At 39.6% G+C, this 12,217-nt stretch overlaps 1 protein-coding gene across 3 annotated transcripts in view; it reads left to right on the forward strand.

Moving 5' to 3' along the window:
• The window catches only part of LOC104125857 (RING finger protein 151), a 15,636-nt gene extending 3,673 nt beyond the window's left edge, over positions 1 to 11,963 (forward strand). Inside the window, exons 2-8 of one of the 3 annotated variants that reach the window (XM_035893834.1) lie at positions 127 to 244; positions 1,178 to 1,401; positions 2,640 to 2,779; positions 4,051 to 4,152; positions 4,593 to 4,755; positions 5,977 to 6,097; positions 7,035 to 11,963. In XM_035893834.1, coding sequence (XP_035749727.1) covers positions 1,196 to 1,401; positions 2,640 to 2,779; positions 4,051 to 4,152; positions 4,593 to 4,755; positions 5,977 to 6,097; positions 7,035 to 7,271 — 969 coding nt within the window. In that variant the 5' untranslated portion in view covers positions 127 to 244; positions 1,178 to 1,195 and the 3' untranslated portion in view covers positions 7,272 to 11,963. The remainder of the gene's footprint in view (positions 1 to 126; positions 245 to 1,177; positions 1,402 to 2,639; positions 2,780 to 4,050; positions 4,153 to 4,592; positions 4,756 to 5,976; positions 6,098 to 7,034) is intronic. The other 2 variants (XM_035893835.1, XM_009638343.2) reach the window with 2 other exon arrangements.
• Positions 11,964 to 12,217: the final 254 nt, after the last annotated feature.

Genomic DNA, 12,217 nt, shown 5'->3' on the forward strand with positions numbered 1-12,217 from the left:
TTTGGAAAGCTTTGTTTTAATAGGCTGTTAGGACAGCATCTATGCAAGCAGCCAGCTGGGTGAGACACAGGACTTAGTAACTTAGGAAACACTACTGAGCCTTCTTCTTTCTAATTTCTGTCATAGCCATAATAAAGCAGTGAAAAGAAGCTGAAGGAGGGAAGTGTTACATGTCTTGCTGATCAGAAAACTGTTTCTGAATTGCTTGGTCAAACTACGTATATATGTAGTAAAATCTAAAAAGGTAGGATATCTTCCTTTTCTGTTTTATTTAGAAAACCTCATAATTAATAAATTCTTTCATGAGTTTCAGTGGGATTACGAAATTAATTTTGTATGTTAAGGAGGAATGCAAGGTCTAAAACATTGTCTTTTAAATGAGTTCTGTGGAGTCTTACCAAATGCTACTAGGCTTTTCATGGTAGGGTTTTGATGAAGGCAGATTCCTGTTAGTTCTTCTTCAAAAAGCTTCCAAATCCATTCAAAGGGTACTCATTTTTATAAAATGGACCCCGTAGGAGAAGACGGTAGCTCCTCATGATTTCAGGGTTAGCTGCCATTTTGGCTCCCAAATATTACATATTTCTCTAGGCATGTGGCGATTTCATGCTGTTCCCTCTGGAATGGAAGTCTACAGTGAGTAGAGAATCTTAGCCTTTTTTTCAGTATGAAAGCAAGACGTTAAGTGATGTGCAGTTCATAAATACAAAATCTGCTGTCTGAAGGTACCACAGCTGTTGTCTGTAAAGACGCTGGTTTGTAAGTCTGTTAGGCATTATATAAAAAGCATTAAAATGGAAAGCAAACATTTGCATTTGAACTTCTATGATGTTTCTGCTTCAGGTAAAATTCAAGTAAATAGCAACTGTATGTTTCAGTGGCTGCTAGAAATATATTTAATAACGGAGTTCAGAAAAAACGTGACTCACGTATCTGCTGAAGTCTCTGCTTTCAGAATTCAGAGTCTTGATATAAAATTGGGCTTCTGACATCCAGCAGTACAATCCTCAAATTCTTAAAGTCTCCAAAGTATGTAAATGTTTGCATTCTCACCTGTGAAGTTCTGTATTCATGTTAAGTTCTCTGTGTTTCTAGTATTGTTTCCGGGCCTTTTTGTGGATCTAGCCATATGGATTCAGGACAAAGACTGCTTTATTTCTTTACGTTGTTTTAATAGGTTGAAGCTGTGGAGAGCATGGGTTATGATATTGAGCGTTTCGTTGGCTACGTTAATGAAGGGCTGTTATGCTCCATCTGCCGTGATGTGTTAGAAGATCCGTTACAGGCTCCTTGTGAACATGCTTTCTGTACCACTTGTATACATGGATGGCTCGTTCATCACAGCAACTGCCCTGAAGACAGACAAATGATTGATGTATCTTTGTTACGACCTCTCTACAGGTATACAATAATCTTGCTGTGTGTTGAAAGTACGTGAATTTAGGATTTCTCACCTTCGCTTGCACAGCTTCGTATCTTGTCATTTTCTGTCACTCAGATTGTCTTTCTGAATATGGCTATGGCAGAAACTGATCGCTTGCATGAAAGTATTAGCATTTTCTGTTTATTATAACTAACTTCCAAGGTATTAACATTTCAAAATGGAAACACCACTTAGCTTGTTCTCCATGTGCTGATTCTAGATATCTGTCTGGATGTTATTCTGAACGTCTTCTACAGCACCAAAACTTTCCCATACTTTTTTAGAGAAAGCAGGCGAAGCAACTTCTGACAAGAACAGTCACTAAACACTAAATCTTTTGTTTTTCTTTTCAGTCTTACCTAGGTACTGTAGAGGGGTTTGTAATGAATAATTCCTATAGATATGAACCAGGTTTTTAATGAATAATTCCTATAGATATGAACCAGACTTCTCGCCTTCAAATCCTTTTTTAAAAAGGTCTTTAGCCGTAAGAATATCTGTCTTGAGCCACCTTGTCATGTAAAGCAGGCTGTTTTCACAAGTGTCTTCCATAATTGGACTAGATGATCGTTGTAGGTCCTTTCCAACTGAACTATTCCATTCTATTAATTCCTGCTATTGCCAGCACACAGAGTTTCAAGTAGAGACACTGCTTGCTGTTTAACCCCTGCGTTGTCTAATCTTGCTCAGATTAACAGTTACGTTGTGTTTAAAACCTTCAGCCACAGGCTTTCAATTAAATCCATTAGTACTCCCAGTATTTTTGTCACTAAGGAGATTCTATTGTATGGAAAATTGAAATATAGTGTAGACAGAGCCCTAGAGTTTAATTTATAGATTATTTTGTCTGTACTCACTGTAGTCAGTTTGATTTGGCACATTTAGAAACACAAATTAAAACTTAAATGATGAACCAGTAGCCTAAGTGTTTGGTTTTGGTAATATCTGCTGAGCTAGTGAAAGATCACAGTTAAAAATTTATTCAAAAATAAAGAATTGATTTGCAGATTTAATTTTGGAGACTGTATTTTCCTTTAACAATTTTTTTTTTAAGCCTATTCTTTTCCAGTATGGTCATTTGAATCCTAAGAAAAAAAAAAAATTAAATTGATTATTCACAAGTTTTCCTAATGGAAATTAGAATCTTACTTTCTTTTCCCAAAAGTTGAAAATACAAATTTTTCAATAATTTTTTTTCTTTTTTTTTTTTTCATAGATATATGAAAAATGATTTAAACCGTCTTCAGCTACATTGCAAAAACAGAGAGTATGGCTGTGAAATGGTTTGTTCTCTGGAGTCTATAGACAGGCATGAAAGGGAGTGTGAATACAGTCAGATACCTTGCTCCAATGCCGGTGAGTAACATTCAAAGAAGTTGAATCCTTTATATTCAGAAAAACACATGTTTGTCATCTTTCAGTCAACAGAATGGCAATAATGGCTGTCATTTCCAAACAGCAATTCAAAGCTTTAGCATGACCTAGTCTTTACAGCAGTCTTTCTGAACAAAATTTGTTACCAATTTATGACAATCATGATCATTAGCAACGATTTCTTACCCAAGAACTAACCAAAATGAAGGAGAATGATGGACTTCAAATTTATGAATATATAGACAGGAAGCAAAGCAAGTGCAGTACAAGTTATGGGTTTGAATTTCAATGTTGACTGTTCATTTTGATGTTTGTAATGGCACCTACAGAACGCTTATGGGTCACAATTTATTTGTAAAACAGCTGGTTGCCTAGTGCATGTGCAGCCGCTCACTCTGTCTTGTGGTTTTACCAAAAACATATCTTGGAAATGAGAATTGTTTTAAGCTAAATTCTGGTTAGAATTGTCGTGTTCACATTACGATCTTTATTTAAAACAAACGTATACCTCCTGAGGAAGAAAAGATAACTGCTAAAAAGAAGCATACTGTTAAAACTTCCCAGTTGATTTTATTCAGAATCTCATAAGTTCCTAGGCAAAGTTAATTTCTAATTAACGATGCTAAGGGCATAGTCAAGTCTGCCATTGTAATTAATAGGAAGATGATTAAGGTGCTAGAATTGCTCCACTGGAAGTTATTTCTCTCAGCAGTAAGTGACTCCTGCAGATGTTTCAGATTCACCTGGTTTACTTCCTACGGAAAGAGTAGCATTTATAGAGTTACCACACCTTACCTCTGATGTCTGGAGTTCAGGGTGTGAGGGCTCTTACATCTCTTGAACTGTTTCTCAAGAATTCGGGAGTGTATTTTGAGTACCTCAATTACAAATCATTGTATTTATTAGTAAAACTCTTTTAGAGGCCTTTTCTGGTATGGTTCGTTGGCACGTTTCATTGCTTCATTGTTCCAATTTTCTTCCATCGATTTTTGTCTTAAATGCAAGGAGCTAGAGTATGTATTACAGCAAACAGCACCTTAAAGATTAAACATTAAGACTGCAAACTTCAGGTTTAGATTGTTAAATGTAGCAATAATTTATATAGTGTTCATTTCTTGGTTCTCTACATTTTGCTTTTAATTACTACAGATTTGTAAAGTTCGTGTGGTAGAATTTATGTGGAAATGTTTCTACTTCTGCATCAGTTATTAAATGTTCATAAATAAAAGTTCTTGTTTATTTATGTGGTCTAGTATGCTACGCACAAGATCAACCAATGATCAGGAAAACAAGGTTACTTTCCATCTCACCCACATCTCTTATTACGTGGGTTTGGACCCTTTTTCTTAAATTTGATAGCCTAATTTTTTTATTTTTTTTTTTTACACGTACACATTTTTCTTCAGCTCCAGTCACTGCAGTCTGTGGCGGAAGTGCAAGGCAAGCTGCTAGAGCCATAGTTTGGCATCAGTGTTGTCATTACTGAAGTTACTTTAATGCCAGACCAGTGGTGGAAGACTTTACAGAAAACACCTACTTTCAGTTTTTCAGTATTTTCAGTTAATTGATAAATATTTTAATAAGACTTCTTAAGAGTGTTTTATTACTAGTTATGTCTGTTACAACTATCACATTTCATGTTCTAAAGAAATCACTTTTTTCATTGCTTTAACAGATAGACAGTTGCTTAGCTTGGGATATTGCAGCTTGCTTGCTTGAGTATTTTTGTTTGGAATTAATTAAAACACTTTTGTTGATTGTAAATGACTGGCTTACCTTACTGTTCCCTGTTCAGGTTGTACAGTTCAGATTGAACGGCGTAACTTAGATGGTCACCTGGCAGTGTGTGAATATCGGAGCCGCGAGTGCCCCAACGGTTGTGGTTACACCATTCTCAGTGCGGAAGACACACAGCATAATTGTGTGGCAGAGCTAAGAACCGAGCTAGAACTACTTCGGTACAAATCTTCTGTTTCTTTGATGTTTGTGTTAGTCTGGGCCTAAAATCACTGCGTAAAGCACCTCAAATACTAGCACTGGATTCTGGTATGTGTTAAATAGTCTGTTAATTACTTGATACTAATGGGTCAGAGTATTATTATGTGTCAGCATAGACTTTAAATTCTTACTGTTTCGATCTTTTTGCTGTTATTTTTCTGTCCAAGTTATCGTAAATCCTAAAATACTATTGCTTGCAGTTGAACTCCAAGCTGACTGTGTAAAATGACAAAATACCTAACAAGAACTGGAACGAAGTTGGCAATTTCATTTTTCCGTTGGCCTGACATAGACCCAAAGTGACATTATTTAATAATTATGTTTAGCTTATATTATTTTACAAATCCTGAAGATAAAAATCTCAGGATAATAATTTTTTGGCAGGTACAGACTGGTAGATTAAACCTCTGAGGATTTTCAATTTTGATTAAAATTCTGGCAGATTAATAGCAGTTGGTGAATATGACTCCTCTTACCAGCATCCTTTTTTTCCTCTTACATATATTTCTGTAGCTTTCCCTTTCCATGATGTTCCAGCTGGATTGTTTTTTTTTCCATGCTCCTTCCTGTTTCTATCTTTCAGCTCTCTGTCTGAGTCTCGTGGTGTTGAACATTGCTGTGAAGTCAGGCTCAAACCTGTTTTAAACTCATTGAGACACAAGGGATTCTGCTGCCTAGTTTCTGAACTCAAAAGGCTGATGTAGTAACAGTTTTGGCTGTCCATCTGTGTGGGAAATTAGGTTATAATAATTTGCTGCACACTATCGTTTAGTGTCTACCATAAAAGTACATGTTTAGCAATACAATAGTATTCACATCTTGACTACTTGTGCTTAGTAATACTAAGCAAGCACATACTATAAATAAAAGGCAGTAAATCATTTGAAGTCATAAACACGTGATCTTGACCTCATAGAATTATTTCAGGAATGTGATACAATTAATTCGGGAACATGATAGGCTGTCCGTGGTCACTTTAGTGCTCCCTGGGCACAGTGCATATTTTTATGCTAGTTTTATTTAAATTAATAAATAGTAATATCATGCCTTTAGAGAGGTGTCCTGTAGAGTATGATGAGAATCAGATTGGGCTGTTTGGCTGCAGGAAGACTTTCTGGAATTTGAAAAGCATTTTTTTTTCCATACTTTCAAGACCTAACAAGGAGAAATAAACTTTTTAGGTCAGAAATGATCTGCAGAGTGGAGGAGGCAAAACATGAGATGGAGTCAAGGTTAGATTCACAGAGAAGGCATATGGTCCAAAAAGAGAGTATTCTGCAAAATGAAATTGAAGAACTAAAGGTAAATACAATCATTTAGTTTTCTTTTTTTTTTCTCTCCTAACGGTCTAGCTTTTTGCTTTTCTTAGTAGTAGTCTCTTGTTCGGTAAATCTGGTCTCATACAGATGAGAATTACATTAAGTATGGGAAGCAAAACGGGTGTTAGCACAATGATTTGCCTAGGTTTATCAGCTCTGAGAAGCAGGCCGAGTGCTGTATCCATGTGGGTTTTCTCCTTCAAATTCATTTGGAGCTAACCTGTACCAGGGCTGCATTGTTCTGGGCGTACATAACATGTCAACAAATCAGTCTGAAACTCATTTTCAGTGTCTAAACATAGGGCATACAAATCGGGTGTAATTAAATATCCAGCTCCTTTTTTAGTGCTGTCCAAAGTGGCTCAATCCAGTGCTGACACAGCCCTACTGCAGGCAGTGGTGTTTACACTCTGATTCAGCTGTGGGCAAAAGGTTCGAAAGTTGCACTATAGGCTTACTCAAGTAAGAAGCAAGGGAGTCTTATCTTTTCATTTATCCAGTTCTTATTATATCATAAAAATGTAAACTATGAAGCACATCCATTTCTATTTTTACTGGATTTGATGTTAAATCCTTGAAGAATGTATCTGAACATAACCAAAACCTTATTTTGGTTGCTGTCTTGAAGTACAGAATTTAAGCAGCAACTGGATAAATCCACTGTCTTTTATTATACTTTATAAGAAAGTTTTTGCACTTTTAGGAAAACTGTATTGGATTCCTTGAGGCAAGACCATCTCAGAGGGCGAATGCCTGGCTTGTGTCTCAAATTGTTTACATCTGTTCTGCTATCAAAAAATTATTTCAGTGTTGATTATTCTTTATAATCCATTACCCTCCATGCATGGGCAATTCAACTTCACAGCACCATCACTAGAAAAGAGTTTGTTTCTTGCGGTAAATTTGCATTTGCTTTTCAGAGTCAGATGTCACGGATGATGTCAGATGTACGCTCACTGATGGCTGCAGAGAGACAGCACCGTCAAGAGCTGGAGCAGGCAGAGCTGGAAAAACGGGAATTAATGGAGCTGCTGAGGGGGCTGCAGAAGGACTGTCGATTAACTACTACAGAAGGAAGCAGGAAGCCAACAAATTTCCGCCCTCTAGCACGACTAGAGAGCGTAAAACGAAAACCTAGGGAAGTTACAGTTATCTAAAGAGAAGTAAGCACAAAAACCATTTTTGTCTCATTTCTGTGACCATCTGGCAAACTTTTCTAGTGTCTATGAATGATTGGTAAACTGTACATCATTTCTGATTTACTCGCTTTCTTTTTAAATCTAGATTACCACTTTATTTCCTCTTGGGGCATAAAAACAAACCGGGGAATTTTCTCTTGGGGAACACTGAAAGCTAGAGCCTTTTGAAGTCAAAGATGCTTAAAGGATGTTTCCTTCCCGGTCCGTTACAGTCCGTTTAAAGTCTAGTTTGTGCTTAGACTTGAAACAGAAGGAACTTGTGATCATCAGTAATGATATTTGGGATGTACTTAATTTGGGGAAAAGTCAGTAATAGAATTAGCAAGTCATTAATAGAAATTTAATGGATTTTGTTTGTTTATAGTCTGTAGAAGGTCTATTTCAAAGGTGGAAAGAAAGCACTTTAAATTGTAATTCTACTGCTCTGTAACAGCTTCAGGTGAGGTTGACTTTTACTTTAGAGCTTCTCTAATTCCCCAGGCTGATAACGCACTTAAGAGACTAATAGCAAAGCCCGAGGTAACAGAGTCATCTAAAACCTTTTAAATAGATGTGTGAGTAACTTGGAGTTTGTGGGAGGGGATCTGCATTTTATTTAACATTTTGAAGCTTTCCTATGTGAAAGTTTCAACTATTTCTTCTGGCCTTAAGACCAGCCCATTCGGTACTCAGTATCTTTAAAGCATATATAAATACCTTGAGTATCGTTAATTTTCTTTTGGCAGGTTTCAGGTTACTTGGACATCAATATCCACAACAGACGAATACTTGCACAGTCACTTGGACTTGGGATATTTTTATTAGTACTCAAGTTTGCAACGGTGTGAGAGCTAGGATTTTTTAACAGACCCACAAATACTGAAGGGGGCATTTATCTGTAGGGACTGCATGAGAAATCTGTTCAAAGACTTTGCTCTAAACTTCTCACACAGCCTGTTCATGGTGGTTTCAGTGCTACAATTAAGCCATATTTTGTCCTCTGTTGCAGCTCTTCAGTGGAGTAACTAGGGGAGAACCTGGCCTCCTGTTTACTGAATGTGCTAAATCAGTTTTGAACTTTCAGGACAATGTGTGCAGGTGCAACAGTCTGAATAAGCTAATTTTATACTTTAGAAAGCAAAAACATTACTGTGCATGCCTTGCTGTTGCTCAGAGCAATGCTTTTACAGCTAACAGCATAACCAAAGAGAGAGGCAGCAACTTTCTTTAGCGCATACTCTGCATCATGAAGGCTTGCAGTCAGAGCTGTCTTACTTTCAGGCATTAATAAACCCTTCTAACTTGCTGTTTCTTTAGTACCACTGAAGCAGATGTGCACACGTTCAGGTCTTGTGCATTTAAAAACTGACAGAAATAACTCTTCTGTAAAAGGCTGGAGGGTTTTTTTTTTTTCTGAAGGAAAACATTCATAGGAAGAGTTATATCCAAATACTTGTTTTCAGTCTTTATATTCTAGATTAAATTACAATCATTGGGAGTATTTAGGTCGCTATAGCAGTCTCACCAACTCATGACACAGGGCATCTCTTCAGCATCCATATTTAACAATCTGAAACAGTAAAACAGTAACTATAATTTGGGAAGACCTTCATTCACACTAAACACTCAGTAGTCAATTCATGTACATCAGTGTGCATATTAAAGCTGTCGGTAGAAAGTGAGAGTGCTTTTATTATCTTTGGTTCTAAATAAGCAAGCTGTTGGTGTCTGTGCTCGGTGTCTGTTTCCACGTTCACACTAATTTTGAAGCTTCTTGGCAACACCAGATTTCACGCTATTAGAATCGATATATTTTCAGGATGTGCTTTTCTGTGTACTGTAACTGTGTGGTTCTGTGATGTGACTTTATCTACTTCGCTTCGTGTGGAAGAAGAAAATTCCTTCAAAATCCTATAGAACTCGGATGAGCTGGATCACCTTTCCCAAGTTGGAGGGCAGTAATGGTCACCCAGTCTTTCCCATTCTGACCACAGAAAAAAGCAAGTTGTTAGCTCTGTGCTTTCTCCATAATGGGATCTTTGCATTTGCTCGTTTCAGGAATTTCACCCACTTATTTATGACCAAATTCCTTCTAGTATAGGAAATAGGGTTTATTAACATTTACTTAGCATTTGGTCTGCTCTCTGTCCCCCAAGTGACAGGCATGAAACTGCACGAGAGAGCCCGTCCTGGGTGGCAAGGACGGCCTTCCTGCTGCGCAATCTGTGTGGCTTCTGGCTGCCAGCTCTGGAGAGTCCGAACTTCCAGTGTTGAAATGTGGCAACGCTTTGGGCCCACCGGCTGCTGCAGTGACCTGTTAGCTTGGGTTTCCTTGAGCAGCGAAGGAGCCCTTGCGAATGGGCGCGATCCAGCAAATGGCATCAGCTCTCTCCCGTTACTTCATGCTCAATCCCATTCCTCAGTGTTGGTAACTGTTCCGCGCTTAAGATTTTCCTCCGCTAATGAACCACTCACAGGCCAGCGTATGCTTAAGTAAGGTCATCGTTTTACCCATCTTAAAATGAACTAGGCTAAAATCAAATAGCCCATCATGTTGGTATTTTGTCTAGTTTTAGCTTTTCCAGCTTCATGTATTACACGGCTCTTAACCACTGGCAGAAGCAAGGATGTTTTCTTTTTTCTTTCTTTCTTTCAAATTATCTGTTCATCCTTTTTATAAAAACTAAGGGTCCAAATACTGCAGTGGACTTGGTGTAAGAGCAGACACTTGGAAATGCTGCTTCCCTGGTCCTGATCATACCTTAGGATTATAGGAGCAATGCCGCTACAAGTGCATTAGGGAGGGTTCTGGCACTGAATGGCTGGTGTTGGTGTTCTCATACGCAAGGGCGCTTCCATCAATCCCATCCCCTCACAGGCAGAACTGTGCTGAGCGCAAGCTGAGCGGTTCCTCAGGTGGACCAGAAACTGTGCAAGGAGTTGTATTTTTCGTTGCTTCTTAAAAGCCCTTTGCAGCTGGAAAAGGGAGAGCAAAGACTCTGGAGCGGGGAGGGTGGAGAGAAGGAGTAAGCGGGGTCCGAGCGTCCTCCCTCGGCCCGCGAGCAGCAGTGCCCGCCTGGGCCCCAGCTGGCTTACCGGTGTGAACTGCCACAATTAACACAGCGCTACAATTAAAAGGAGGTTACATCTTCAGCCACCAGTAAGTGGGTACCAAATGTAATAGTACCAAAACTGGGAGATTCGCAAACAAAACGTGGCGAGTAGGCTGTTAAGTAACGTATGTGAGATTGCAAGGTGTCACAGGGGGTTGAGCAAATCCTTATCCTGCATTAAGTTGGGTGAAAAAAGAATAACAGTAAGGACATATTTAGAGTAATTAAGATTTTAAAGCGCAGGGTGAGTTTGTCTTTGAAAGAAAAACCAACATTTACATATTTATTCTGAAGACCCAAGAGGCCAATTACAAATCCACGTGAACTAGTTCTCCACTTAAGAAGTCAAATTCAAAACAAAATACTGCTTCCTCCCTTTCCTTCAGCATTAAAGCTGCGTTCCCTGTTTGCCTGCACTCCCCTCAAGGCAAGAAATTGGTGGTGGTGGCGGCCAGTATGGACCGTCGCTGCCGGGGTTACTTTATTCGGAACGGGAGCAGTGATTTTGGGGGAGGGCTTCTGACAGGTTCAGACGAGATTCAGCAAAAGGCCTGGAACTGAGAATCGTGCGTCTGAGTCAGGTGCAGGAGGGGCAAGGAACAATTTTGCTGGACTCCCTCAGTAAGGTGGCAGGTTTTAATTAGCATGATTTTAGTAGTAGATTAACAGTCTCCTATGAGATAAATTAATTTAATAGCACATGTATACAAGAGTTATAGTCGAAAAGGAACACCTAATAAAGTGAAGTATTTTGACAGGCCAAAAGTGGGTTTCTTTATCTCAGACGTTCTTAGGTGGTTTTAAGAAGTTTAGCGTGTTAATAGAGCCCAGGTGGCAAACAGTTCCTAACCGCGAGGGAAGTGGGTGGCCTTGCAAATCACGTTTTCCAGGTGCTGTCCTCGTGGATGCTTCTGGCGTGGTGCTCTTCCACAGCCCCGCTACGGAGGAGCGCGGGGTGGTTTCACAGGAGCAGCGCTGGCCTTGCCTTGCTGCCACATGGCGCATCGGCTGGCGTGCGGTGGGTCAGGGAGACTTTGCCACATCGACAGATGCCTTTATAAAGACCTACAATTCTATGCAACTTTCTATGAGCAAATAAACGTCGAACTGTCTTCCAGCATTATGGTTCACTGCCGATCTACTTACATTTTCTACCTTTATATACACAAAGACAAAACAGTGCTTAACAGACCTTAATCTCTAGTCTGTAAAAGAAACAATTAACGTTATTTGTATGACTTTGAAGTACACTTTGTATAAAAGTTGAACTAATAAAGGGTCTATGCCACAGTTAACGCAGTTTGGTTCCCTTCTTTCTGTTGGGGAGTTTAGTGTCACCTTTCTATCAGGTGAAATAGCGCACAGGAGGTGCTGGCTGCGCAGCGCAGGAAGCTGTGCATGAACGGCACGGCAGGGCCAGCGCGGTGGGGCAGGTGAGGCTACGGACCTGCCAGGCAGCGCTTTGCCCAAGAGAGGGGATGTGCGGCAATAAACGAGGCAGGCCTTTGATCAGCCACTAGCCCTGCTCAGGGAATTTTTTCTCCTGCCTTGCAGGTGGGAGACCAAGGCTGTGCCTCCAACATTCCACCACTGCCACCACCAGTGGGCTGGGAGGGGGCAAGATCTTGGGAGGGGACATAGCCAAGACACCTGACCCAAACTGACCAAAGGGATACTCTGTACCAGATGGCATCAGCTCAGATATAAAAGCTAAGGGAAAAGGAGGAGGAAGGGGGGGACATTTGGGCTTTTAACGACATTTTGTCTTCCGGAGCAGTGGCTGTGCATACTGAAGCCCTGCTTCCCGGGAAG

The sequence above is a fragment of the Egretta garzetta genome, unplaced genomic scaffold (assembly GCF_000687185.1).
Source record: "Egretta garzetta isolate BGI_Z169 unplaced genomic scaffold, ASM68718v1 scaffold154, whole genome shotgun sequence".
Taxonomy (NCBI): Eukaryota; Metazoa; Chordata; class Aves; order Pelecaniformes; family Ardeidae; genus Egretta; species Egretta garzetta.